The 22,172-nt window shown below is 48.4% G+C and overlaps 2 protein-coding genes across 4 annotated transcripts; both read left to right on the top strand.

The window, feature by feature from the left end:
* The first annotated feature begins 962 nt into the window (after positions 1–962).
* Positions 963–16,034, top strand: LOC133354567 (uncharacterized). Of its 3 annotated transcripts, none has more exons than XM_061571514.1 (6): positions 963–1,150; positions 9,865–9,940; positions 10,766–10,821; positions 12,889–12,954; positions 13,778–13,897; positions 15,456–16,034. In XM_061571514.1, the coding sequence occupies exons 2-6, from the start codon at positions 9,904–9,906 to the stop codon at positions 16,032–16,034; spliced, it is 858 nt and encodes a 285-aa protein (XP_061427498.1). In that variant the 5' UTR covers positions 963–1,150; positions 9,865–9,903. The 3 variants fall into 3 exon arrangements, with proteins under 3 accessions (XP_061427498.1, XP_061427499.1, XP_061427500.1); XM_061571515.1 differs by having other exon boundaries at positions 963–1,174; XM_061571516.1 differs by lacking the exon at positions 963–1,150 and adding an exon at positions 3,747–3,949.
* LOC133354566 (nuclear mitotic apparatus protein 1-like) lies at positions 15,872–20,343 on the top strand. Its single transcript, XM_061571512.1, has 5 exons — positions 15,872–17,600; positions 18,318–18,499; positions 19,252–19,844; positions 19,930–20,014; positions 20,318–20,343. The coding sequence occupies exons 1-3, from the start codon at positions 16,045–16,047 to the stop codon at positions 19,776–19,778; spliced, it is 2,265 nt and encodes a 754-aa protein (XP_061427496.1). The 5' UTR covers positions 15,872–16,044; the 3' UTR covers positions 19,779–19,844; positions 19,930–20,014; positions 20,318–20,343.
* The last annotated feature ends 1,829 nt before the right edge of the window (positions 20,344–22,172 follow it).

The raw sequence follows: 22,172 nt of genomic DNA, 5'->3' as shown, positions 1-22,172 counted from the left end.
GGGTTGGAGGGGAGGGGGTTGGAGGGGAGGGGGTTGGAGGGGAGGGGGTGGAGGGGAGGGGGTGGAGGGGAGGGGGAGGGAGGGGGTGGAGGGGAGGGGGCTGGAGGGGAGGGGGTTGGAGGGGAGGGGGTGGAGGGGAGGGGGTTGGAGGGGAGGGGGTTGGAGGGAGGGGTGGAGGGGAGGGGGTTGGAGGGGAGGGGGTTGGAGGGGAGGGGGTTGGAGGGAGGGGGTTGGAGGGGAGGGGGTTGGAGGGAGGGGGTTGGAGGGGAGGGGGTTGGAGGGGAGGGGGTTGGAGGGGAGGGGGCTGGAGGGGAGGGGGTTGGAGGGGAGGGGGTTGGAGGGAGGGGGTTGGAGGGGAGGGGGTTGGAGGGAGGGGGTTGGAGGGGAGGGGCTGGAGGGGAGGGGGTTGGAGGGAGGGGGTTGGAGGGGAGGGGGTTGGAGGGAGGGGGTTGGAGGGGAGGGGGCTGGAGGGGAGGGGGTTGGAGGGGAGGGGGTTGGAGGGAGGGGGTTGGAGGGGAGGGGGTTGGAGGGGAGGGGGTTGGAGGGGGTTGGAGGAGGGGGTTGGAGGGAGGGGGTTGGAGGGGAGGGGGTTGGAGGGGAGGGGGTTGGAGGGAGGGGGTGGAGGGGAGGGGGCTGGAGGGGAGGGGGTTGGAGGGAGGGGGTTGGAGGGAGGGGGTTGGAGGGGAGGGGGTTTGGAGGGAGGGGGTTGGAGGGGAGGGGGCTGGAGGGGAGGGGGTTGGAGGGGAGGGGGTTGGAGGGAGGGGGTTGGAGGGGAGGGGGTTGGAGGGGAGGGGGTTGGAGGGGAGGGGGTTGGAGGGGAGGGGGTTGGAGGGAGGGGGTTGGAGGGGAGGGGGTTGGAGGGGAGGGGGTTGGAGGGGAGGGGGTTGGAGGGGAGGGGGTTGGAGGGAGGGGGTTGGAGGGAGGGGTTGGAGGGGAGGGGGTTTGGAGGGGAGGAGGGGAGGGTGAGTTTCGAGTTGAAATCGAGATCTTCCGGAAGACAAAAGAGAACGAGGCGGTTAAAAAAAAAACGACAACGCCTCCTCGTTCTTCCGGAAGAGGAAGAGGAGTTATAATTTAACACCAACGGCCGGAAAGGGGCTGGTCCCCATCGTCCCGTGCACATTCGCGTGGAAGGAAATCTGTTGCGAAGGTGACGACGACCGGTTAAAAGTTTGTACGTGTTGCTGTTGTTGTTGTTGCTTGTTCGATGGTTAGAACGTGTCGCTTTGTTGTGGATTTTGCAAAAGTTGATTCGTGCGGCCTTCGCCCGACCGGCGCTGGGCTAGAATGCCCTGCCCGGAACCGCGCGCCTTCGTCGGCGGGGACCTCCACGCTGAGAAGCTTCACGCTCAACCTCCCTCCGTGTTCCTCTTTCTGTGTCATCCAAACATCTCTCTTTCTCTGCTCCTGTTGGGCACTGTCATGGTCATGTGGGGTTTGTGTTGTCCGTGAAGGAACATGTTTCTGAAGTTTGCGTAGCGAGGTAGCAAAGTGCACAGATTAAAACGCCGCGATGTCTGTACAGTACTGAACGTTGAACCTCTTTCGCACCGTACGTTACCAACCGCGCTAATCCGAGGTGAACTTGCATTGGCGAACTTTACGACTTTCTTCGCCGGCCGCTTCGTGAACTTGTTGTTGGTTATAAATGTGTATGTGGCTGTGTGGTTAACGCGCATGGAAGGTAAAATAACCAGGTTTGATTCCCTTCCTGGGCCTTGAATCTTAACCCGCTCGTATTTACACGCTGGTAATGAGGATCGTCCCCTTGAAGGATCGTTGAATGGATGGGTTTCCATTGTAGTCATGTATCAAACACAAGTATAGAATAGGCACCACGAGCATAATGACTGTGAGACCCCCCCCACCACCTACACATTTCACAAGTAGTGACTAATCCCATATCTGCATTTTTACATAAATATGCTAAATTCATCTGTTGATATTGTAAACTCCTTTGTCAAGGCGCTCTCCTCCTCTAACCCAGCTTAAATATACGCTGCCAAGCTTGGTGGTGTTCATTGGGACGCTGTCTTTCCGACAGCCCTGTTCTTCACCTGAGGACGGCTGCTTGCATTGTGGCCGAAACGTCGTGAGAATTGTATTTTATTATGTTTAATTTTTATTATTTTATTATTTCCCTTCTACGTGACTTTACCGAAAGAACCAAGAGGATGAATCCCTGCAGTCACGAAAGCTTTAAATCGAAATTTAGGCACCACTGGTTCAGGACCAACAGCGCAGTTTATCTTCACTAGATGCTCGGTTGAGCCGACCAATATCGTTTTAGTTTATGTACTGTGTGTGACCTAATACTTTAGTCCTTTGTTAGTCTATTACTGCATGAAGTCCTCCCCACGCCATCTCAATCATGTGGATTGTTTGACCATATTTCACCACGCCGGTCGATCCGTGTTGGTGAAGAGAGGGTGACGGGGCAGGACCGCAGCGGCGAATCTAAACTTAAACTAAACTTTGTTTTATTTTACCAGGTAAGGCCCACTGAGCTATGTAGCACTCTTTTTCAAAAGCGACCTGGCTATCAGAAATGATCGCTCAACGAAGTGGATCATCGTGTGGACATGTATAGCGGCCAAATACTCTAAACAGGCGTGACGTTGATTCTAAAATGTGGAAGGAAAAGCCGGGGGACCCGGAGAAAAATACACACGACCACGGGAAGAGAGACACGCAAACTCCAAATATACAGCAGCAGGCATCAGGGTTCAGGATTGACCCCACGACCTCCTGCTAACTAGGCGAGGTAGTGAACATGTTGCCGCTGCTGGGTTCAGTACACTCTCCACTGCGCCACCGTTCCACTAATACGTATACAAATTTACAGTTTTTGTTCGGTTTTTTGTTTGTTATCCGTGTTACAGAAATAGGTAAAGTATACATCTTCTTGGTTCTTTACCGAAAGAACCAAGAAGATGAATCCCTGCAGTCACGAAAGCTTTAAATCGAAATTTAAAAGGTAAAGTATAATTTTCTGGTGCGGTTGATGGTAGGCCGATACGCACATCCCCTTCATGAATAGAGCATTAAAGACAAACCGCAGTAGTAGTGCGTTTGTGCCAGTGCAACCCAAACTAAGGACCATATGCTAAACCCATAGAGACACCGAGAGATACATAGACACTCGTAGAGATGCATTAAAGACAAAGTGTGACTGGCCATGCGACCCAAACTAATGTACCATAATAGTGGAGACCACTTGTCCGCGCTCCTTAAACGGTGGAATTGCAAAACTACACAAACTATTTAAGGGACCGTCACAGAAACGACCCCTCTCTTTGTGCTGATACGTGTCCTCTCTCTGTGTGTCCTTGTGATGTCTGTCTGCTTGTATGTCTGTCTATAGTTTTCTAGTTAGATTTTTGTTGCTATTTCTTTTATGCCTGATGATGATTGCTTGTGTTGCAATCGAAACGTCGTAATATGCTATTATTTTAATTTATTATTTTATCTTTAGACGTGACTTAACCGAAAGAACCAAAGAATACACAAACTCTCTCCTAAATGTTATTTGAAGCTTTCGTGACTGCAGGAATTACTCTTTGGTCGTATTTTTGTACCAGTTGAAAGGGTAAAAACATATTACTACTCTTTGGTTGTTTCAGGCAGCTGCCCCAGCAGACCCACCTCTCTCTCTCTGCCCCCCCCCCCCTCTCTATTTAAGGCCTCAACACAGAGGCATTGGGTCTCTGTTGTGTCTATGTTGTGTCTCTCTCTGTGTTGTCTCTCAAATTTAGTTCTACCTGATTACGGTTGCTTGTGTTGCAATCGAAACGTCGTATTCTATTATTTCATTTATTTTCTTTCTACGCGACTTTACCGAAAGAACCAAAGCGTCTTTCCTAAATCCTAATAACACCCGGTACTGTTACAACACTGGGAGATCCTGCAGCCGAGGAACAGCCCGTCTTCTCACGCTGATCCACACGAGGTGACTGCTGCGGCTTAAGTCTCATCCTAACACTGGCGGACCGCGACACGTTTAAATGTTACAGAACAACCGCGCGTTTGCCCACACGAAGGCTCCGCCAAATATATTTTGCTTAACATTGTCAGGTTAAACGTGCCACACGTGGTGCCAACTTTTGTCGCTCATTTCTCCCCCAAAGTACCCACTCTGCACCTTTTTATCTTTGATCAAAGTTAACAAGACTCCATTGTGTTTGCTCTTCTTGTAGATATGCCACGTTTTGACAGTAGTGTGTGGTTAAAATGTGTGAGTAATATAACGCACTACAATATTTAGCAATATGTGTTTACGTCTAAGCTGGTCTGCTATTGGCAAGTACATTGTCAAATGTTTGAATGGAATATATTGCGTTGGCAACAATTGGATACGTGTTAACGCTTTGTTAAAATGTAATGTCAAATATATTACAAGATTGAATGGTGATGATCCACTTTTATCATTATTGTCTAAACTTATTCAACCATGAATTCGTGCACCTGTATTCCAGGCTATTCACAATCTCAATTGTATAGAGCAGTTGTTTAAATGAGATATATTTGTCCTTGTAAATTATATATTTGTCACGAACAAAAACCGACAAGGCCAAACATGCTGTGAAGAAAAGAATTGAAATAATGACAATGGCTAAGTTATGTTTCATTATTTATACGAGGGATAAACATTGTGTTTTGGAAGTGTGCCGCAGGCTTGTTAAGTGATGAACATGAAACAAAAGGGTTTGCTAAAGGAGCAAGCAATATCGTCATGTGTTTTCATGTAAATTTACAATGTGCTACTACAGTCGGTTGTAGACTTAGTGTTGTAAAAAAACGCATCAGTTCGTCAACATGAGCGGTGAAACCGGTACAGTATCTGTAATGGTGCGTCCATTCACCTTGAGAGACTGTCCCTCGCCCTTAATTCTTTGCTAGATGTATTGTTTGCCAACAAAGATATTGAGCTTACAAAGTTCCAAACGCGTTTTCCTGTTATGTGGGAGACTGGTTTTAAAAACATGTTGTGTTGTGTAATGGTGACTGCTTGTGACACAATTCACAGTGCCACAGCGTAACATGTTAGCCACTTCATCTCTTGCTCTTCTGTCTCCAATTATTCGTGTCTTGGGCCATCTCCACATCCATTGAAGTCCTTCATTTTCGGATGACCACTTAAAACCACCTCTTTCTAGGCCTTGCCGCTCAGTCTCTGCCCTGGTGCTTCCATTTTCTATTTCCATTGTGGTTTTCCTCTCTTCCTACAACTTATCCCAACCGTCTGAATCAACGTTCTCTCTTCTCGTCCGAGATGAATTCCATCACACTTGCCCCGTGCCTCGTCTCTTCATTTCTGACTGATCCTGAACAAAGACGGTCACTGTATCGCACTCGATCAGATGCGCTTCTGCGGCCGTCTGGAATGCTCTTCCGATATTCGGAAGTCATTATAGCTATGCACTCTTAAATCTGAATTGAAAACTAATTTCTTTAGAAATGCTTTTTGGGTTTAGTTTGTTATCCTTCCTCCGCGCCTCCGATTACCACGGCTACATACGGTGCCAAATAATTTCAACATACATCCACTCTTGTGTTCCTAGAGACCCATCTTGCCATCCTCATTTCTGTCATACACAATGTCTGAATCAGGTGTTTTAATATAATTGTTATACATTCATGCATAAGCAAATTGTCTAGTTTTCGTGTATGTGTAATTCTAGCAAACGCAATTCGCCACTAAGATAGAGATTGAGTAATTTAATCCTCCGTGTAAAGCTAGCATCAATGAGTGCTCCTTCAAATTAGATACGTGTACTCATTGGTGTTCACCCAGCATGTAAACACTAAATAAGTGATTAGATTTGATACAGCCTTGTGCATGTAGTGGTAACACTGCCCAGCCATGTCAGTCTGGACTATGCAGTTTAAGCAATGTATTCTTATCCAGATCTTGCTCAAGTTCTGTTGTCGATAGGAAATGCTCCAAAGCATATGCCAAAACAATTGCATTTTTATTTATAAAATGTTAGTTCTTAAAATGTTAAATTGTGATAACAATATACATTTTCCGGATTAATTTCAAGTCAAACAACGACACAAATGTCTTGGCCTCTTCAGTTTTAATGTAAACAGTCTTAATGACTATAGATGCGACATTGTGTTGCTTGAATATTGCTGCTACGAGTCCAGTTCCCATTTTCAGTGTCCTGCACCGTTGTGACCATACAGATGGGTGCCACCCACCACGCCCTGCTTCAGGCAGTCGAGTACAGGTACTTTGCATAGGTGACAGCAGTTAAGATATGCGCATAGAATGGTTGTAGTTTGGATATGCAACAGGCGCGTTGCCATTACATGGGCTAGATGCAAAAATAACAGCTTCGCGCACTCTTGCCTGCGTCGACACACCATTTAGATCTAGATTTAGAGCTCTGCTTGAAACGTGCTTTTATGAGACTACTGCCTTAAGTTGATTATGACGCCATGAATCTGACTCACTTGGTGATCTGTGTGTAAATATTAGACATTTGTGAGTTGAAGTTTGACCTTCACAGTCAAGTTTTTGATCCGGTTTATGCTTTGCCCCTTCAGCCAGGGAGTTGTCTTGGTTCTGAGGATGTCAGCCAGCAATTACCATCATACCATCATACAACTATTTATTGTAAATGTTTTTGTGCATCGTTCTATTTATTACTTGAAAGCTAAAAGTAGTGATAATTGTTTTTTTACCCTTTTATCTGGCAACAAAACTGACACCTTTTTTACAAGGAGTCATGTTTGCATTGACCACAATACTTGCAGTCGAAATGCAAAAAAAAACATAACTCTGATAATGTATGCACTGTCCTTGAAATTGATTGGTCCACACCCGAGACAGCTTTCTTTAGAGCCCAGTCTCACATGCTGTTGGACCAGATGACGTCAAAAGGCGCACAACTCAAGGACAATGCACCATCAGAGTATGAGAGCTCGGGTAAAGCATTTACACCATTGGAACCTCATTACTGGCAAATGAAGGTTCCAATGGAGCTAAAAGTAGTTCAAGTATGATGAGAAATGCAAAAAAACTGCCTTTTACAAACTGCATGTTTGCGTTTTTTGAGAGCGCCATGACCTGCCCTGGACAGAGCACAGCTCTGCAACTGCTGCCTCACTGTCATCTGCAAGTTCCAAATCAATAGTTAATGAATACTAGAGAGTGTGCAAAGGTGAATATCTAGGTGACGTTAAGATACCGTGGGGATTGCACGCCATTCATTATCCATTCGCTCCTCCGATGAGCACGGTTGGCTACGTATGTTGGTAAAGAAGTTAAACGTACACTAATTACGGTGAACGTACAAAAAACAACTGCGTTACATTGCTGCGCTAGTGAGACGGCGCCTCCTAAGCAAGTTGACATCTAATTGTGGGATGATTCCCTGCGTGTTGGAGCGACTGCTCCATCAACCCATGTTGTGTGACGAGTTGTGACTTGGTACGATGGCTTATTTTAGCTGCAAACTATAAAACTGAACTTTTTATTTGACCAGGTAAGGCCCACTGAGCTGTATAGATCTTTTTAGAAGCGACCTGGCCATAATTGATAGCTCAACGAAGTGGCTAATTACGTGGAAATGTATAGCAGCCAAATACTCTAAAGGCATGTTTCTAAATGTGGAGGGAAAAACCGGAGGACCCGGAGAAAATCTACGCGACCACCGGGAGAACGTGGAAGCTCCAGATATACAGACATTGTCAGGGTCAGAATTGAACCCTCGACCTCCTGCATACCAGGCGAGGGAGATAACATCTCGCCACTGTGGCAATCACGGTGGCAATAAAGTACAGTATCAATAACCCTAACTGATATGAAATCCCAAAAATGCACCATTAAGATCATCTTCACGCTATGAGTTAATCAGTTGCTTCCAGGATAAATAGAAATTAGAAATACTTAGGGGTATCTACAAAACGTGTGTGTTCAGGCAGTCCATATACTGCGCTGCTTAATAGTTTTTTTCAGGTCTGTTGCAGTCACATATCCACCATGTATTCAAGTTCTTATTGAAGCAAAATCAACTCATGGGCATCACTACCATGAGTTTGCGATGCATTCCTTTCAGGATTTTGGTGTCTTTTGACCTTGTGTGGGTTAAGCTGCCCTGAATACTGTGCTGCATGCAGCAGTTGTTGAGCATTTAGTATATTTGTGCAATAGCTTTACAACCAATTTTATTACAGGTCATAATTAATTTTTACTATATATATTTCCCCATTATAAACTTCACCCCCTCTCCATTGTTATTAATGATTGTGAATTGGGGTAGTGATTGAATTCAAGAACACATTCGTTTTGTTTTATGTCCTCATTTGTACCGTCTATCACATTAGTTTAAACGTGTTTGGTCTTTATCATGAATTTCATTTTGCCTAAATATGCATTATCATATAATTAATGTATATATTATAAATTATTGATTCTTAGATGCACGAATTCATGCTTTGAAGGGCCATATTTATTTCTATACATGTGACATCTGAAAATTCCACCATCTAAAAACAACTTTGCTTTTTTGCACCTAGGGCTTGTTTTTGTTACAGAGAACCACAATTTCTCCATTTTCAAAGTGCTATCCCTATCTTTGTGTTATGGTCCAAACTTTAACCGTAAAACTGGGTAGGGAGAGAACCTGTGACATGTGGGCTAGATATGGCCCATGACAATTAAATACGGCCCATGGTCCCATGAGGACTACCACTTTAAAATGGCTCGCAAACGATATTTATCCGTCACTGCAAGCTACTTGTATTACCACCTCCATGCTGTTGAGAAAAAAGCCAGCACACGGAATGGCAATAGTGTGCTAAAGGTGAGCCCTATTTTTTAGCATTATTATGAAGCGCTAAGCATGTGCATTGGCTGTTAGTCAAAAATGACAATGTAGTGGCAGCAAGCGGATGAAATGTGTCCTCGAGAACGCCACCCACCAAGGGGATGGAGCAATGAGATGAACTCGTGTGCAGGTGCTCGATTGATTGTTGCATTGTGGGACCATGGGGATGCGATGGCTTGGGAAGGTCTTCATCCAGCATGTCAATTGGTTTTGATTGATGATGATGATATGCACTCCATTTGTACGTATGTATTTATGTTGAACTTCTTTCGCACCGTACGTAGCCAGTAGTGCTGATCAAAGGTGCGAAATAAATAATTAATGAGTTGTGAACATTATCAATTTCAACCTGACTTGTTATACATGCCTTAGATAAATGTTGAAGCTGTATTTTCATGCTGCAGAGAAACATGCTGACCATTTCATTTTCAAACTGCTTGCAGCCCAGTTTTCAGGGCTTTGCCTTGCAGCTTGACTTTGTGGCAGCATCACATGTTTGTGTAGACAGAAGGGTCTGTTATGAATAACTGACCTCTGTAAGAAAAGGGTTTGCTGCTCAAAGTGATGCTGCTTTCATAGGAAAGTGTATAAGTACAGTTGTGTAACCAAGCCTTGCAGATACATTCGGTGCATTGTTTGTACAGGGAAACTTAATAAAACTATTCTATGTCTTTGTCCAATTTTCTGCAGTGTAGTATGCAGGTTAACTTGAAGGACAAACGTTTCAATAAATAGAATCAATGAGTGGGACCTTTGTTTTTCCCCCACTCTGGTACCAGTTCCCACAACTGTGGAACATTACAAAGTGCAACACATCACAAAACATAGCCCCTTGGCAATAATAAACGCCTTGTTCTACAATAATGAAGAAAGGAAGCTGAATACTGGAGCTGTCGTTGTTGTAAAACTTTCCTTGCTGTGTCTTCGGCATAGGGAATATCGTAAACACGAAAGTAGTGCCACTTGGGAGGGCTTTTGGAGCCGCTGCATAATGTGATCCAGAGCGAACGTTGTCGTCTCTACGCAGGATGGTATTCCGAGAGCAGCAGTCGGAGAGGCGCACGTCATGAGCACGCCCGTCATCGATCGAGACTGGGACCCAGGTACTTTTTGATTTGTTTACTTTTGCAAGGTAAAGCCCACTGAGCTGTACAGCTTTTTTTTCAGAAGCGACCTAGCCACAAGTGATTACTCGATAAAGTGGCTTATAATGTGGAAATTTATATCAGACAAATACTTTCAATGCGTGTTTCTAAATGCGGTGGGGAAAACGCAGTGAAAAATCCACGTGACCAATGGGAGATCATGCAAACTCCAAATATAGAGGCGACAGGGTCGAACCCACGACTATCTTGCATATCAGGCGAGGTCGTTAACATCTCACCACCGTGGCGACCCTCATTCCTGACAGTTTGTCCATCTTGTGTTGTCGTGGCTTAACATGACCCCACTGGTCATTAGCAACACCTGTGATAAATTAAATAATAGATTGACTCAAACAATTACACTGAATCATGACAGTTCTTTGAATTGCAAGAGGGTGAATTGTCCCACCAAATAGATTATTATGCTCAAGATATGCACGTAGAATTGTGCGTGCAAGAATATATTTTTTCCAGTTAATCCAAAGCTGATTAGTCTACATCCACAAAGCGGTTACTAATTTGGCACGAGTACAGTAGTATCAGTTTTGGCTTTCATTGTGTTGATTTGAAGCTTTCGTGACTGCAGGCATCCATACTCTTGGGTTCTTTCTGTAAACACGTGTAGATAGAAATGAATAGATCGCGACTTTTCGATGCTGGCTTTTTCTCTCTCGCCTGAAGACGGTCGCTTGTGTTGCGATGGAAACATTGTGATCTATTAATTTTCTATCTACGTGACTTTACCGAAAGAACCAGAGAGTTATTTTCATTGTGTTATTTCAGATTCACCTCTGGAGACGCTTTTGGACCAGCAGGCTCGCTCACAGTGCACCATCACAGTAAGTGCTTCTCCCTTACCGTCTCGATGCAGTTCCCTCCGTCAGCTCTGCTGTGTGGGAGCCACATTGTCCAGGACACCCCATTTCACCCCAGTTTATCCCAAATCTGTATTGTTTCTGGGCAGTGATCTCCTTTTGCTTGTTTCGCACCGTACGTAGCCAACCATGCTAATCAGAGGTGCAAGCTTAGTATTTTGGGACCAAACGCCTTAAATGCGTTCAATCTTTATTGATCTTAGTCCTTGGAAGAGAGCCTGTGTGATTTTTCTACATTTATGCCTGTTAGTACTTGGAAGGGAGACTTGTATTTTTAAACACCAATAATAACCACATAAATCCAGTTCTCATCACTGTTAATAATATGCCTCTTCAACTTGTTCCAGCTTGCTTTCATCAGGTCCATATTGTCAGGAGAACATATCAGGCACAGCACGGGGGGACGCAACATGCACACGCAATTTGTTAATTCCCAAATGATCAAGTAATATTCTGTCCACGAGGTGTCGGCGAACCGTGCCATGGCTGTCTTCCAAAAACCACGTCTCGCACAGCTTTCATGTTCTAGATTTGAAGCTTTCGTGACTGCAAGGATTCATATTCTTAGGTTTTTTCGGTAAAGTAACATACGTGACTTTACCGAAAAAACCTAAGAATATAGCTTTCATGTTCTCTTCATCGCAGTCCCAGGCCGCCCTTAGCCAAACTCAACTTCAAGAGTCTTCCTGCTACGACATCATTCTGTAGCACATCTTGTAATGCCCTTCCCCTCCCCCCCCAGTTGCCAGAACATTGCTCCCTGGACAAAAGCTCCCTTCATTCTGCTGTCCGGCTATGGAACTGCCTCCCTGAACACATTGTAGGCAAACTTACTGATTCTGGTTTTCAGGCCTTCAAATGCTTAGTACATGGCTATCTACAAAATTCACCGCAAGCCTTGTAGGACTAAGTGTTTGAGCTGCAGTGAACCAATTATTATGCTGATTAGACGTACTAATGTCTGATATGGCTATTGTTGACAATTGCACCTCATCAAAAAAGATGATGGCGCATTCTCGATGTGTGTTCGTAAAATAAAACCCTTCAATTCGGCATTCTCAAGCGCTAAAAAATTGAGGCGGCCACGACGTTTTTTTAAAATTTTCACCATCCATTTATGGTTTAACTCTTGATAGCTTGAACATAAATAAGGAACAAAGCAACGTAGAATATTTCACCCTGGTTGTTTGAGTGGACTCAGCATGGACTGTAAAAAGCCCAATGGTCTGTTGTATTTGCTTCAATATTAGGCTTCGAATATTCTGAACGACCTTCTAACTTGTATCTCGAGGTACAATGGTCATCATGTGTACTTTGGTACAACAATAAACCCCTAGTAGCACCCAGACTCCTTGTCTCCTTAGCCAATAGATACATACATTGCATGCAACTATGCCTTGGTTTGCATCACATGTCCACCGATGGTTTTATGTTAATTCCTTTTGGATACAATAAATGTTTTATGTGCAATAGGCAAGTAGTTTACCTCGTACAGTTGTGTGACGCAACGCACTGATGGGTACATTTGCACACACACATTGCCGTTGCATGGAATCACTATTGCCTATTTATTGAAACTAAACTACTGAACTCTTTTTATTTAGCAGTTAAGGCCCACTGAGCTGTATAGCTCTTTTTCAGAAGTGACCGGGGCACAAATGATAGCTCCACAAAGTGGATTATTACGTGGACATTTATAGCAGCCAAATACTCTAAATGCGTGACGTTGATTTTAAATGTGGAGTGAAAAACCTAAGGACCCGGATAAATATTCACGCGACCACGGGAAGAGAGAGATGCAAACTCAAAATATGCAAGCGTCATGGTCGGAATGGAATTCCACGACCTCCTGTATACCCGTCGGGTTAACATCTCGCTACCATGGCGAGATGTTAACTACCTCGCCTGAGAACTAAGGTCAGTAGTATTGTTACTTCCATACACGACATCATCTGCAGTGCTGTGTGTCTGCTGTAGAATCGGTGTGTCTCTAAACACTGTGACGGTGTTGGTGTGCGTTGCTGTGCGTAGACTCTGCAGCATCAGCTGAGGTCCTTTGAGGAGCTCCGGGAACAAACCCTCCATCACATCTCCCTGGTAGCCCCTTCACACCTGCATGCAAGCATTTGTGTCTGTATCCATTCATTCTTCACAATGTCCTATCATGTCCTTCAACTTTCAGGTCATGCTGTTGTTTATTCCACAGTGTGCAACAACTAATTTACATTTTTTGTCTGGACAACAGTAATGGGTAGAACTTAATGGATAGAAGGCTGCGAGCAAGTCACCTGGAATGTGCCCGATCTCATCGGAGATTGTAAGATAAGCAGGGTGAGCCTGGATAGTCATTGGATTGGTGACCGTCTTGCACAAACAAGTTGTCATCGTGATGTAGGGTTATGTGGTTGACGACAGAGGGCAGTGCAGAAACATGCATTTTTGTACTATATCGACATGCTCTCACATCTGCTACCTATTCACACTGACCAGCGTGGTGAAGTATGGTCAATTAACCCCCATCATAAGTCCACATGATGTGGAGAAGCTGTTATCCAGCAGTGGGTTCACAAATGACTTCGAACATAGCTCAACTACATTTAAATGTATGAAGGCTTGTCACATGTGTTAATTTATTTATGCCTGCAGATGTAAGTACGGTGCTATAAGTTGAACAAACTATTCGCAAATGACACTGGAGATTACGTTGCACAGATGGCCGTTATTCCTGGCTTCAGCTGTTGGAATTCTCTCCAAGGCACATTCTAATTCTGCTGCTGCATTTCGGTGTCGAGCGCAAATCGGTGCGCGCTCCCAGCAGTCGATGTCGCAATGCGATTTGGGGAATGGAAGAATTGTTCCTGCGGTGTTTCTGCGTAGTTCGGCTCGTGAAGGTTCGTGTGTTTTGTGAACGGGGGCACAGGTGCAAGTGGAGATCGGCGAGTTATTGAGCGAGGGCCTGAACGACGACAGTCCCCAGAGCGTCCCTGGGCACAGGAGGAGCCAGCAGCAGCCTGCGTTCAGCAGCACCCTGCTGCCCTCGGTAAGGCCCCGCGCTTTACTCGTGCGGCCCACCCTAGGCGTAAAATGATACAGGGGCAACTCTTCTGTGTTTTTGGTGGAAGGCATCAAAACGTTATTTCCTTGCTCGCGCGTTCGGTGCCTTTGCACAGCCCTGAGCCAGCAGTGGCAACTCCACATTCATATGGCGGGGGTGAGTATGCATACGACAACCACTGTTGAATTCCCGACAGTGGTACTAATTTTATCGACCCCGAAAGGGCGATGGGTCGAGTCGACCCACGAATTTCCAACTGCAAGCCGCTTGTTCGACCGCTGAGCCACCTGGCCAGTTTACCGAGTATGATCGTCGTAACTGGGAGTTGATGTTCACCGTTTGTGATCTTCATCATTTAGATGGAGAGTTTTGCATTGTCCTACCAACGAATTCGTTTCTTTCCCCTCGCTCCTTCCACTTTTTGTCTATTGTGTTGTCTCTGCATCGTGTTGTTCCACCTATTTCTTTTCATCGGGTAACATTTTGCATATAATTTACCTACAATCTGCACAAATAAGTAATCTATTCTTACACACGCGATTTAAATAACATAACTCTTATTGTATGTGGTGCTATTACTCCTGACCCCTATTATCTGCTGCAGCTGTAAGGTTCCTAGAAACTGTTATTATTATTATGATCCTATTTTCCCTCGCCCCTATTCCTACCCATAATGCATAGCAAAGCAGCTTCCTAATTCTCGTGAGTTTTTCATGGATAAGAGAAGTTGTGCGACACATTACTCTATCAGCTGATTATCCATGATTTGAAAATGTGCCTTGAATAAAGCAAGTGCACAGCTGACTCTCGTTGTGATCACGAGACAATACAGACACACATAGACACGGAGACATAAGGACAGGGGGACCCACATACTCGGAGACTGAAAGACAGACAAACAAAGCGTCGCACACAAAACGACGACAAAAACAAAGATGGGGAGGCACAAAGAGACGGCAGACCTACTCTGAGACACGAACATGCACAGAAACGGGGAGACGGAGACAAACACGGAGACGTGCACATAAAGACAGACGGAGAAACTGAGAGGGACAAGTAACACGTACAGTACACGAGTTGAGAGAGATTAATGTACTGTGTGTCTGTCTCCACGTCTGTCTGTGTCATTATAAGTACGTCTCTGTACACGCCATCTCTGCTCGCCCGGAGATTACAGAAACTTATCTTTAAAGTGCTGCTGATAAGAGGAGTCGTGAGGCAAATTTATCCCATTATCCACAGGGTTGTCCGCAATATTTAGCAAGTGGGTAAGATTACTGTCATTCCAGACAACCCTGCAGATAATAGGATCTGCGATATTGGTTCCCATATTGCCATGTACAAAAGTTCTCCTTTATGTTCAGTAATATATAATTACATTGAAAGCAACAGGTTCGGTTGTAGATTGTATTAAAACAAGTGTAACCTAAAGCATTTGTATATTTTAACTTAATATGGAAGACATTTTATCTGGAGTAAAGAAAATGCCTTGACAATGAGTGAGCACGTCTTTACTGTTGCGTGTTGTTTTTTGTTTTTGAAGGCGGGCAAGACCACAGAGGCGGACAAAATACCGGGCGAGAGCACGGCTCAGAGCTTCAGCGTTTCGGATAACGTGAGCCGGCTCGTAGACAGGATGAGCCTGTGTCTGCTCACAGACGATCTCTCCGGGGTGGCCGAGGGCGGCGTCAAGACATCGTCGCGCCCTTCGTCCCGCGGCGGCGCCGCCACCTCCTCGGAGGAGTGCGACTGCGCGTCAACTGAGCGGCGACTCGGTGGCGGCAGTGGAGGTGGCGGGGGACCGCGGACCCCTGGAGGCCGCCGGCGCCGAAGGGGGCGAGGCGACGGACGATCTGTGGGCAGCGCTGGAGCGCATCGGCCTGCTGGGCACGTTCCTCCGCCACGAGTTGGAGAAGTCGCAGCTGCGAGAGCTGCTGCTCGTGCAGGAAGTGCAGAAGCTCAGGGGCTTCGGGAGCGGGAGCGGGAGCGGGAGCGTCGGCGAGAGCGACGAAGCCGCGGACGATGCCGAGGACGAGGGCCGCCCGGTGAGGCCGCGGCGGAGCCTCGGGGACAAGAAGCTGCTGAGGATCTCGGAGCTGGAAGAGACGGTGGACAGGCTTAAGAAATCGGTGATGTCACTGGAAGGGGCGAACGTGAAGGTGCAGCTCCAGCGCGGTGACGGGGGGCAGCAGCATTCCACGTCTGAGAATCATGCGGACGAACTCCGATTGGGCCGTGTGTTTGAAGGGCGAGGGTTGCGGCCGCTGAGCATGAGCAAGAGGGGCGACGTTACACAGGAGAGGGCCGACGACAGCGGCATTGTTGCAGGCGACACGCTCGTGACGAGCCTTGTGGAGCAGGTCAAGGAATTGAGGAGGGAGAGGGAGGAGTTGCTGTACATGGTGAAGAAGCGCGTCGACGAGGTGGAAAGGACGAAGGAAGACGAGCTGAGCCTGATGAGGTGCGAGCTTTTGCGGAACAAAAGCGACGTGGAACGGCTCGAGGACTCCCGCAATTACCTCGCGCAAAAGTTGACTTCACTGGACACGGAGAATAAGGCTCTGGGCCACGTGGTGGTGGAGAAGGACCAGATCCTGCAAGCCATGCAGGGCGAGCACGCGGAGTTGCTGAGGAAGACTCTGAGACTGGAGCAGGACTTGCGGAGCGTCAGGGTCCATTTAGCGAAGACGGAAAAGCTGAACAGGGCCTACCTCGAGGAGCTCAAGGCATTGCTTCACAGGTTTGAGGACCTTCGTGCGCACGCCAAGGCGCTGGAGAGCGAGAGGAGGCAGAACATGCAGGACCGCCAGACCTTTTTGGACCTCCTTGAGGGCCTGAGGAGCGAGACACGGCGCCTGGAGATGAGCTTCAGCGTGAAGAAGGCCGAGAAGGAGCTGGCGCAGCAGGAGGTGGATCTGTTGAAGAAGGACGTGAAGATTCTGACCGAAGAGAGGGCACGGTCGTTTGAGGATAAGCGCAAACTGGAGAGTTCGGCAATGCGGCTGAGGGAGGAGCTGAAGGGCGTGCGAATTCGGCTTCAGCGAGGCGAGGCGGGCAGGAGCACGCCTCCGAGTGAAATGCAAGTGGCCGAGGAGAACGTCCGATTGGAAAGCGAAAAGCAGTTCATGGAAGAGCTGGTGTCCAAGCAGAGAAGAGAGCTGGAAAGCTTGCAGGCTGACCTCGAGCGTTCAAAAGCCATCCGGCAAATCTCGGACGACAGCTACGCGAGCGACTGGAAGGAGGAGATGCACGACTTGGCGAGGGACAAGAGCAGGTTGGAGACGATCGTCGCGCAGCAGCGCGCCGAGCTCGAGGCCTTGAAACCGTCGTCACGGCTGTCAAATCCGAACGGGAGCGGTGACGCAGAGGCGGAGTGGAGGAGCGAGAGAGCGGCGCTCGTCGAAAGGAACCGGGCCCTGGAGGCGGCGCTGAGGGTCCACGAGTCGCGGCGGGGGGCGGCCCTGGAGGACCCGGACGAGAGCGAGGATGGCTCGTCTCGCTCCCGCGCGGACCGGCTCTCGTCGGCAGGCTCCGGAGTGCAGCGCCTGCGCGATAGCGAGCGGGCGCACGCGGCCCTGGAGGCCGGAGTGCGGCGCTGGGCCGAGGAGCGGGGGCTTCTCACCGAGTGCCTGCACACGGTTGAGAAAGAGCGCGACCTTCTGCAGCTCGAGATGAAGACACTGCACAGGTAGGGGAGTAAATGCGAGTCGTTGTTACTATGTGTCTGTTGTAAGATGTGTGCACATTAGAGTCCAGGCATTTATTCGTGAGAGGGCTGTGGTGTTTGAGACAGCGGCTTGTGCCTGCTGTCGCGCTGCAACATGACTTGCCCAACTAATGTTTCTGATGTTTTATTATTGTTTTTTTTTACGTGGTTACTATGTGTATGGTCTTGAGACACTTGTATTTTAATTCTTTGTGAATTCAATAATGACTTGATAGTCTTAAAATATGGCACCTTAATTGTTCACATCACTAACAATTTTCAAACTTCTGGCATAAAATGTATCCCCAATTGCTCGTCTTGGTTCTTTCGGTAAAGTCACGTAGAAGGGAAGTAATAAAATAATAAAAATAAAACATAATAAAATAATTCTCACGACGTTTCGGCTACAACGCAAGCAGCCGTCCTCAGGTGAAACCAGGTCTGTCGAGGCGACAGCGTCTGAATGAAATTGCTGTCGGTGTCATGCTCAAAGTGCAGTGCGCGTTACCCTGCGTCTGCAATCTAGCATCGTGAAATAGAGAGGTTATCCACACTTATCCCTGCTTGAGACAGCACCTCCCCCACACCTTCCTCCCACCTCCACAGCAGCTGATTACGTACACCACCACCACCACCACACGTGGTTCAAAACACAACCGCCGCTGACGCGCGTCGCCTTGGCTCCGCTCTGTTCCCCAGGGACTACCTCAGCCTGAGCGAGCGCGTGGGCCAGCGCTTGGCCGAGCTGAGCCGGCGCCCGGACCCGCCGTCGCTGCCGCTGTCCGTCGCCGAGCTCCTCTCGGACGTGGAGTACGCGGCGCGCGTCGGTTCGCACGGCCTGGGCAGCGGCGCGCGCGCCACGGCCAGCGAGGACGACAGCGGTACGCGCGTGATGCACGCGGGCCTCGTCTCCGTCGCCTTTCTCACCCCTTTTCCACTGCACTGACACACCCGAGCCGGGCCAGCGCAAGGCCTTCCCCTTGCGGGTGCTTTTCTACTGGCTAGTTGACGTAACCAGAACCAAACTCTGATACGCTGGCCTCGCAAGACATCCGATTCTTGCTCGGCCAAGCAAGGGCAGGGGCCAGTGATAATTATGCATTTAGTCCGTGTGATGTCATTCCGTACACGCGGAGGACGCAGTGCCACCGTGCCTTCTGCTTGCATCTCGAGTCGTTCACTGCGCGTGACGTCAGTGACACGGCTCGCCTTCTGCAGTGGAAAAACACCCAAGTGGCTCGTGTTAGTATGGTCGCTTTGCATGCAAAGGTTCCCTTTTATCACTTTATGGTTGATGGTTCTGGCGTAAATCTTGGCTGTTTTGTCCTTTTTCTTCTCTCTGAAGTGTTGGCTGGTCCTCTGGTTCCTGCTTGAGCCATTCCGGACGCCTTCCCTTCTCTCTACTGCTTGCTCTGCTTTCTTCTGCCTCCCACCTTACTCTGCTCCTTAAAGCCTCCGCTGCGTCTTTTCGGCCACCTTCTTGCAGGTATCGGGCGTGGCACGACAAAGGATAATTCGATTGTCTCAAATATTGTCCCACTTTACAACAAACTGAACATTAAGTATCTATTTTTTATAATTGTATTATTAAATCACCTTTGCCTTTTATCTACTGCGCCCTCACTTTCGCCAGAGCGAAGCCACTTGGAGGAGCAGTGTGCTCGGCTGAGACGTTTGGCCGACGCGACTCATCGCTGCCACAGCTCGTCCAGCGAACTGGGCGCGTCGGACGACGGGCACGCGTCCATCCGCAGCGCTCCCGTCGCCCGCTTGCGCTCTGGCTCCCCGTCCCGCCCGCTTTCTGCGCCGTCATCGTGGCAGGCTTCCCGCCCCGACGTCGGTCCGCTCTCCGCTCGGCGCTCTCCGTCCGCCAACAAGTCCTCCGTCCCCGGGCTCGGCTTCCGCGTCCGACCCGTTGTCCGAGCAGCTGCCTTACCCGGTGTCCGGCTCCCTGGCCACTCCGTCGGCCTGCCTGCGCCACGACCGTCTGTCCCACTCCCCGCCGCCGCCGCCATCGGGAGAGAGGCCAGCGCCGCAAGTGAGCGGCTCGCGCAAGCGGTGGCGGAAGAGGGAGGAGAGTGGCACGCGGCCGCCCCGGGACGACGACTGGCTGTCGCTGGTGACCTCGGTGGAGCGAGCGCCCTCTGGCCTCTCGGATGACGAGCAGCAGGGAGACGCTCGGGGGAATGCGACGACGTACGGGCAGCCCGGCTCGCTTGCTCTTCAGTAAGTGCTCCCGCTTGTCTTTTTGTCGTCGTGATGCTTTACTTCGTTGTCGGTGTGCATTGTTGTAAAATTAACTCTGGTGCAGGGAAGTGCTGAACAGCTGCGGCGAGCGATTGGCTGAAGATAAGGATGTGGATCCGCACAACTCAGGGCAGCCCAACAGCATCATGGTATCTTAACGCTTGCATATGTACACACACACACAAACCCACAGAGACACACATGCATGCACATACGATCATATAATTATGCACGTACACCTACCCCCGAACGCAAATGTACTAAAATTATTATGTAATTGGAAGAAACTACGTGGCATCTTTAGTGTTAATTGGCTCACACTGCACGCAAACATGCCTCCACTCAGTAGAGAATGTTGAGCAATCGCACGTCACATCACGGGGCATATGGGGACAGGAGAGCAACGTCGCTGTGAGCTTACCCGTGCCCTAACCGTCGCCCCCGCTCTGCAGGTAGAAGGAGAAGATATGCCGGGTAGGCGTTCGTTCCTGCGCTACGTGCAGCAGCAAGGCAAGTCGTGACACGCTCGCGTCGCACGATTACAGAAACATGCTGCATGCTGAGGGCGCATCCAAGTAAAATAAAAAATAGTTTCGTTTTAGTTTATTTAGAGTGATTTGCTTACCTTTCCTATACTTTGCACTCCGATTGTTTTTTTATCGTTTTTGTTGTAACTTTCTGACCCGCCCCTATTGGACATTGCGAAAAAGACCTTTATAGCTCATTGGATTCCTCCAGGATAAATATAGATTCAAATTCTGAAAAAATATTTTAAGTGCTCCACGCATCGCACGTTTGTGAAATAGTGGGAGGGTGTGCTGGTGAGTGGGGAGCGGCAGTGCAGCAGTTGGCACGCTTTGCGACAGACCCAACGACCCGAGTTCGATTCCCGCTCACGGCCAACACCAGTGACGATTTTCTGAATCGGTCCTGGGCCTCCCCGAGGTCGACTCGGCCTCAAATGAGTACCTAGTACAGTGTGTAAACATCAACACTGGGGAGACAAAGGCGACCGGGCGAGGTGCTGGCCACCCACCCCCTCGCGTGCCGTGTCAGCACTGTATAGGCGCTGCTCGCTAACAGCGTGTGTGTGTGTGTGCGCAGGCTCGCCGCCGACCCATCTGACGCCCGAGGAAGAGGGCTACGCCGACCACATTGTGCACAAGTACCTGTCGACGAGCGGGGGCCCGGCAGCTCCCGCGCCCCGCGTGTCCTGCTGAAGCCGGTGCGGCAGAGGCAGCGGCGGTTGGCAAGCCTACGCGCTACCGGCGAGGATGTGGCGCGGTATCGGGCAGAGCGGCACACACGCGCAGAGCCCCGCAGCTGGACACAGGGAGTAGGGAATATTGCGTATTATTGTATTACAGATGTTATGTACACACGAGCAGAGGCGAGTGCCTCTCAAAGGGCGTTTGCACTCATTGTGCCGGACTCGTTAACCCTCCCACCAGATCTTTTATTCGATCAGACTGGGTATTTTTTTAAATTGTGTTATATTTTGTAGCTTGCATTCACCATGGCCCAAGTAAAATGTTCAAGGTTTTGGTTCTCCATACTGAATTATCCCTATTGACCAGCGTACAGATAATTTGTCATGTATATAATGTGAAACGCAGCAGAGTACGTTGACGGGTATTCACCAGCTATAAATGACGCAGTCTCATTCAAAACACAACGGCTAAATGCGATTCAACACCAGCACCACTAGCTATGGACACACAGTTGGATATGTTTTCTATGGTTGGCTATATTTTCTTGCATGTAGTGTAGACCGATGGCTTTACTTAAAATGTTTGTGTCCTGCTGGTCAGGGATACACCCTCGGTAATAGTAGCCGGTGGGAAGACGTGTGCTCACATTGGCTCAATGCTGCATAGAGGAATTGTTTGCGTGATCAATTTGGCTTTTTGCATCGAGGTGCGAGCCGAGTTGTCATGAAATGTAATAAATGGGCTTTCATGTGGCAGCACTTATACACTTGGTGAGTTTACAGATATGATGTGTCTGCTGCTCCTGTGATGTCAAGGGGTGGTGCGCAAGAGATGAGCCAGTGCCACCCGTCTCCTGGCCGCCCACCTCGCTTGCCAGAGCGAGCTTTGTTCACCCGTACGATGATTAGGCGCACCTATTTTACTTACCGGCAAGCAAGTTTGCTTAAATGTGAGGGAATAGAGTTTACACTGTGGAGTAGAACTGCATTTTCGTTCAAGGACTGATTTCAGCTGGGTGCCTCGGAGTCAGCAGTGGACATGAATGGGATCTCGTTGTGGCATCCTCTGTGTATGATAAGGGCCAACTGCATGCCAT

This window comes from Lethenteron reissneri, chromosome 47 (genome assembly GCF_015708825.2).
Source record: "Lethenteron reissneri isolate LAM-NWPU_2019-01 chromosome 47, ASM1570882v1, whole genome shotgun sequence".
Taxonomy (NCBI): Eukaryota; Metazoa; Chordata; class Hyperoartia; order Petromyzontiformes; family Petromyzontidae; genus Lethenteron; species Lethenteron reissneri.
This window is presented reverse-complemented; position numbering and strand designations above follow the sequence as displayed.

Excerpts from the sequence above, each read along its gene's own strand:
- LOC133354567 (XM_061571514.1), top strand. The coding sequence starts at position 9,904 with ATGAGCACGCCCGTCATCGATCGAGACTGGGACCCAG. Across the intron at positions 10,822-12,888 it reads GCTCACAGTGCACCATCACA|ACTCTGCAGCATCAGCTGAG; the intron begins GTAAGTGCTTCT and ends TGCTGTGCGTAG. Across the intron at positions 12,955-13,777 it reads CCCTCCATCACATCTCCCTG|GTGCAAGTGGAGATCGGCGA; the intron begins GTAGCCCCTTCA and ends ACGGGGGCACAG.
- LOC133354566 (XM_061571512.1), top strand. The coding sequence starts at position 16,045 with ATGTCACTGGAAGGGGCGAACGTGAAGGTGCAGCTCCAGCGCGGTGAC. Across the intron at positions 17,601-18,317 it reads GAGATGAAGACACTGCACAG|GGACTACCTCAGCCTGAGCG; the intron begins GTAGGGGAGTAA and ends TCTGTTCCCCAG. Across the intron at positions 18,500-19,251 it reads GGCCAGCGAGGACGACAGCG|AGCGAAGCCACTTGGAGGAG; the intron begins GTACGCGCGTGA and ends CACTTTCGCCAG.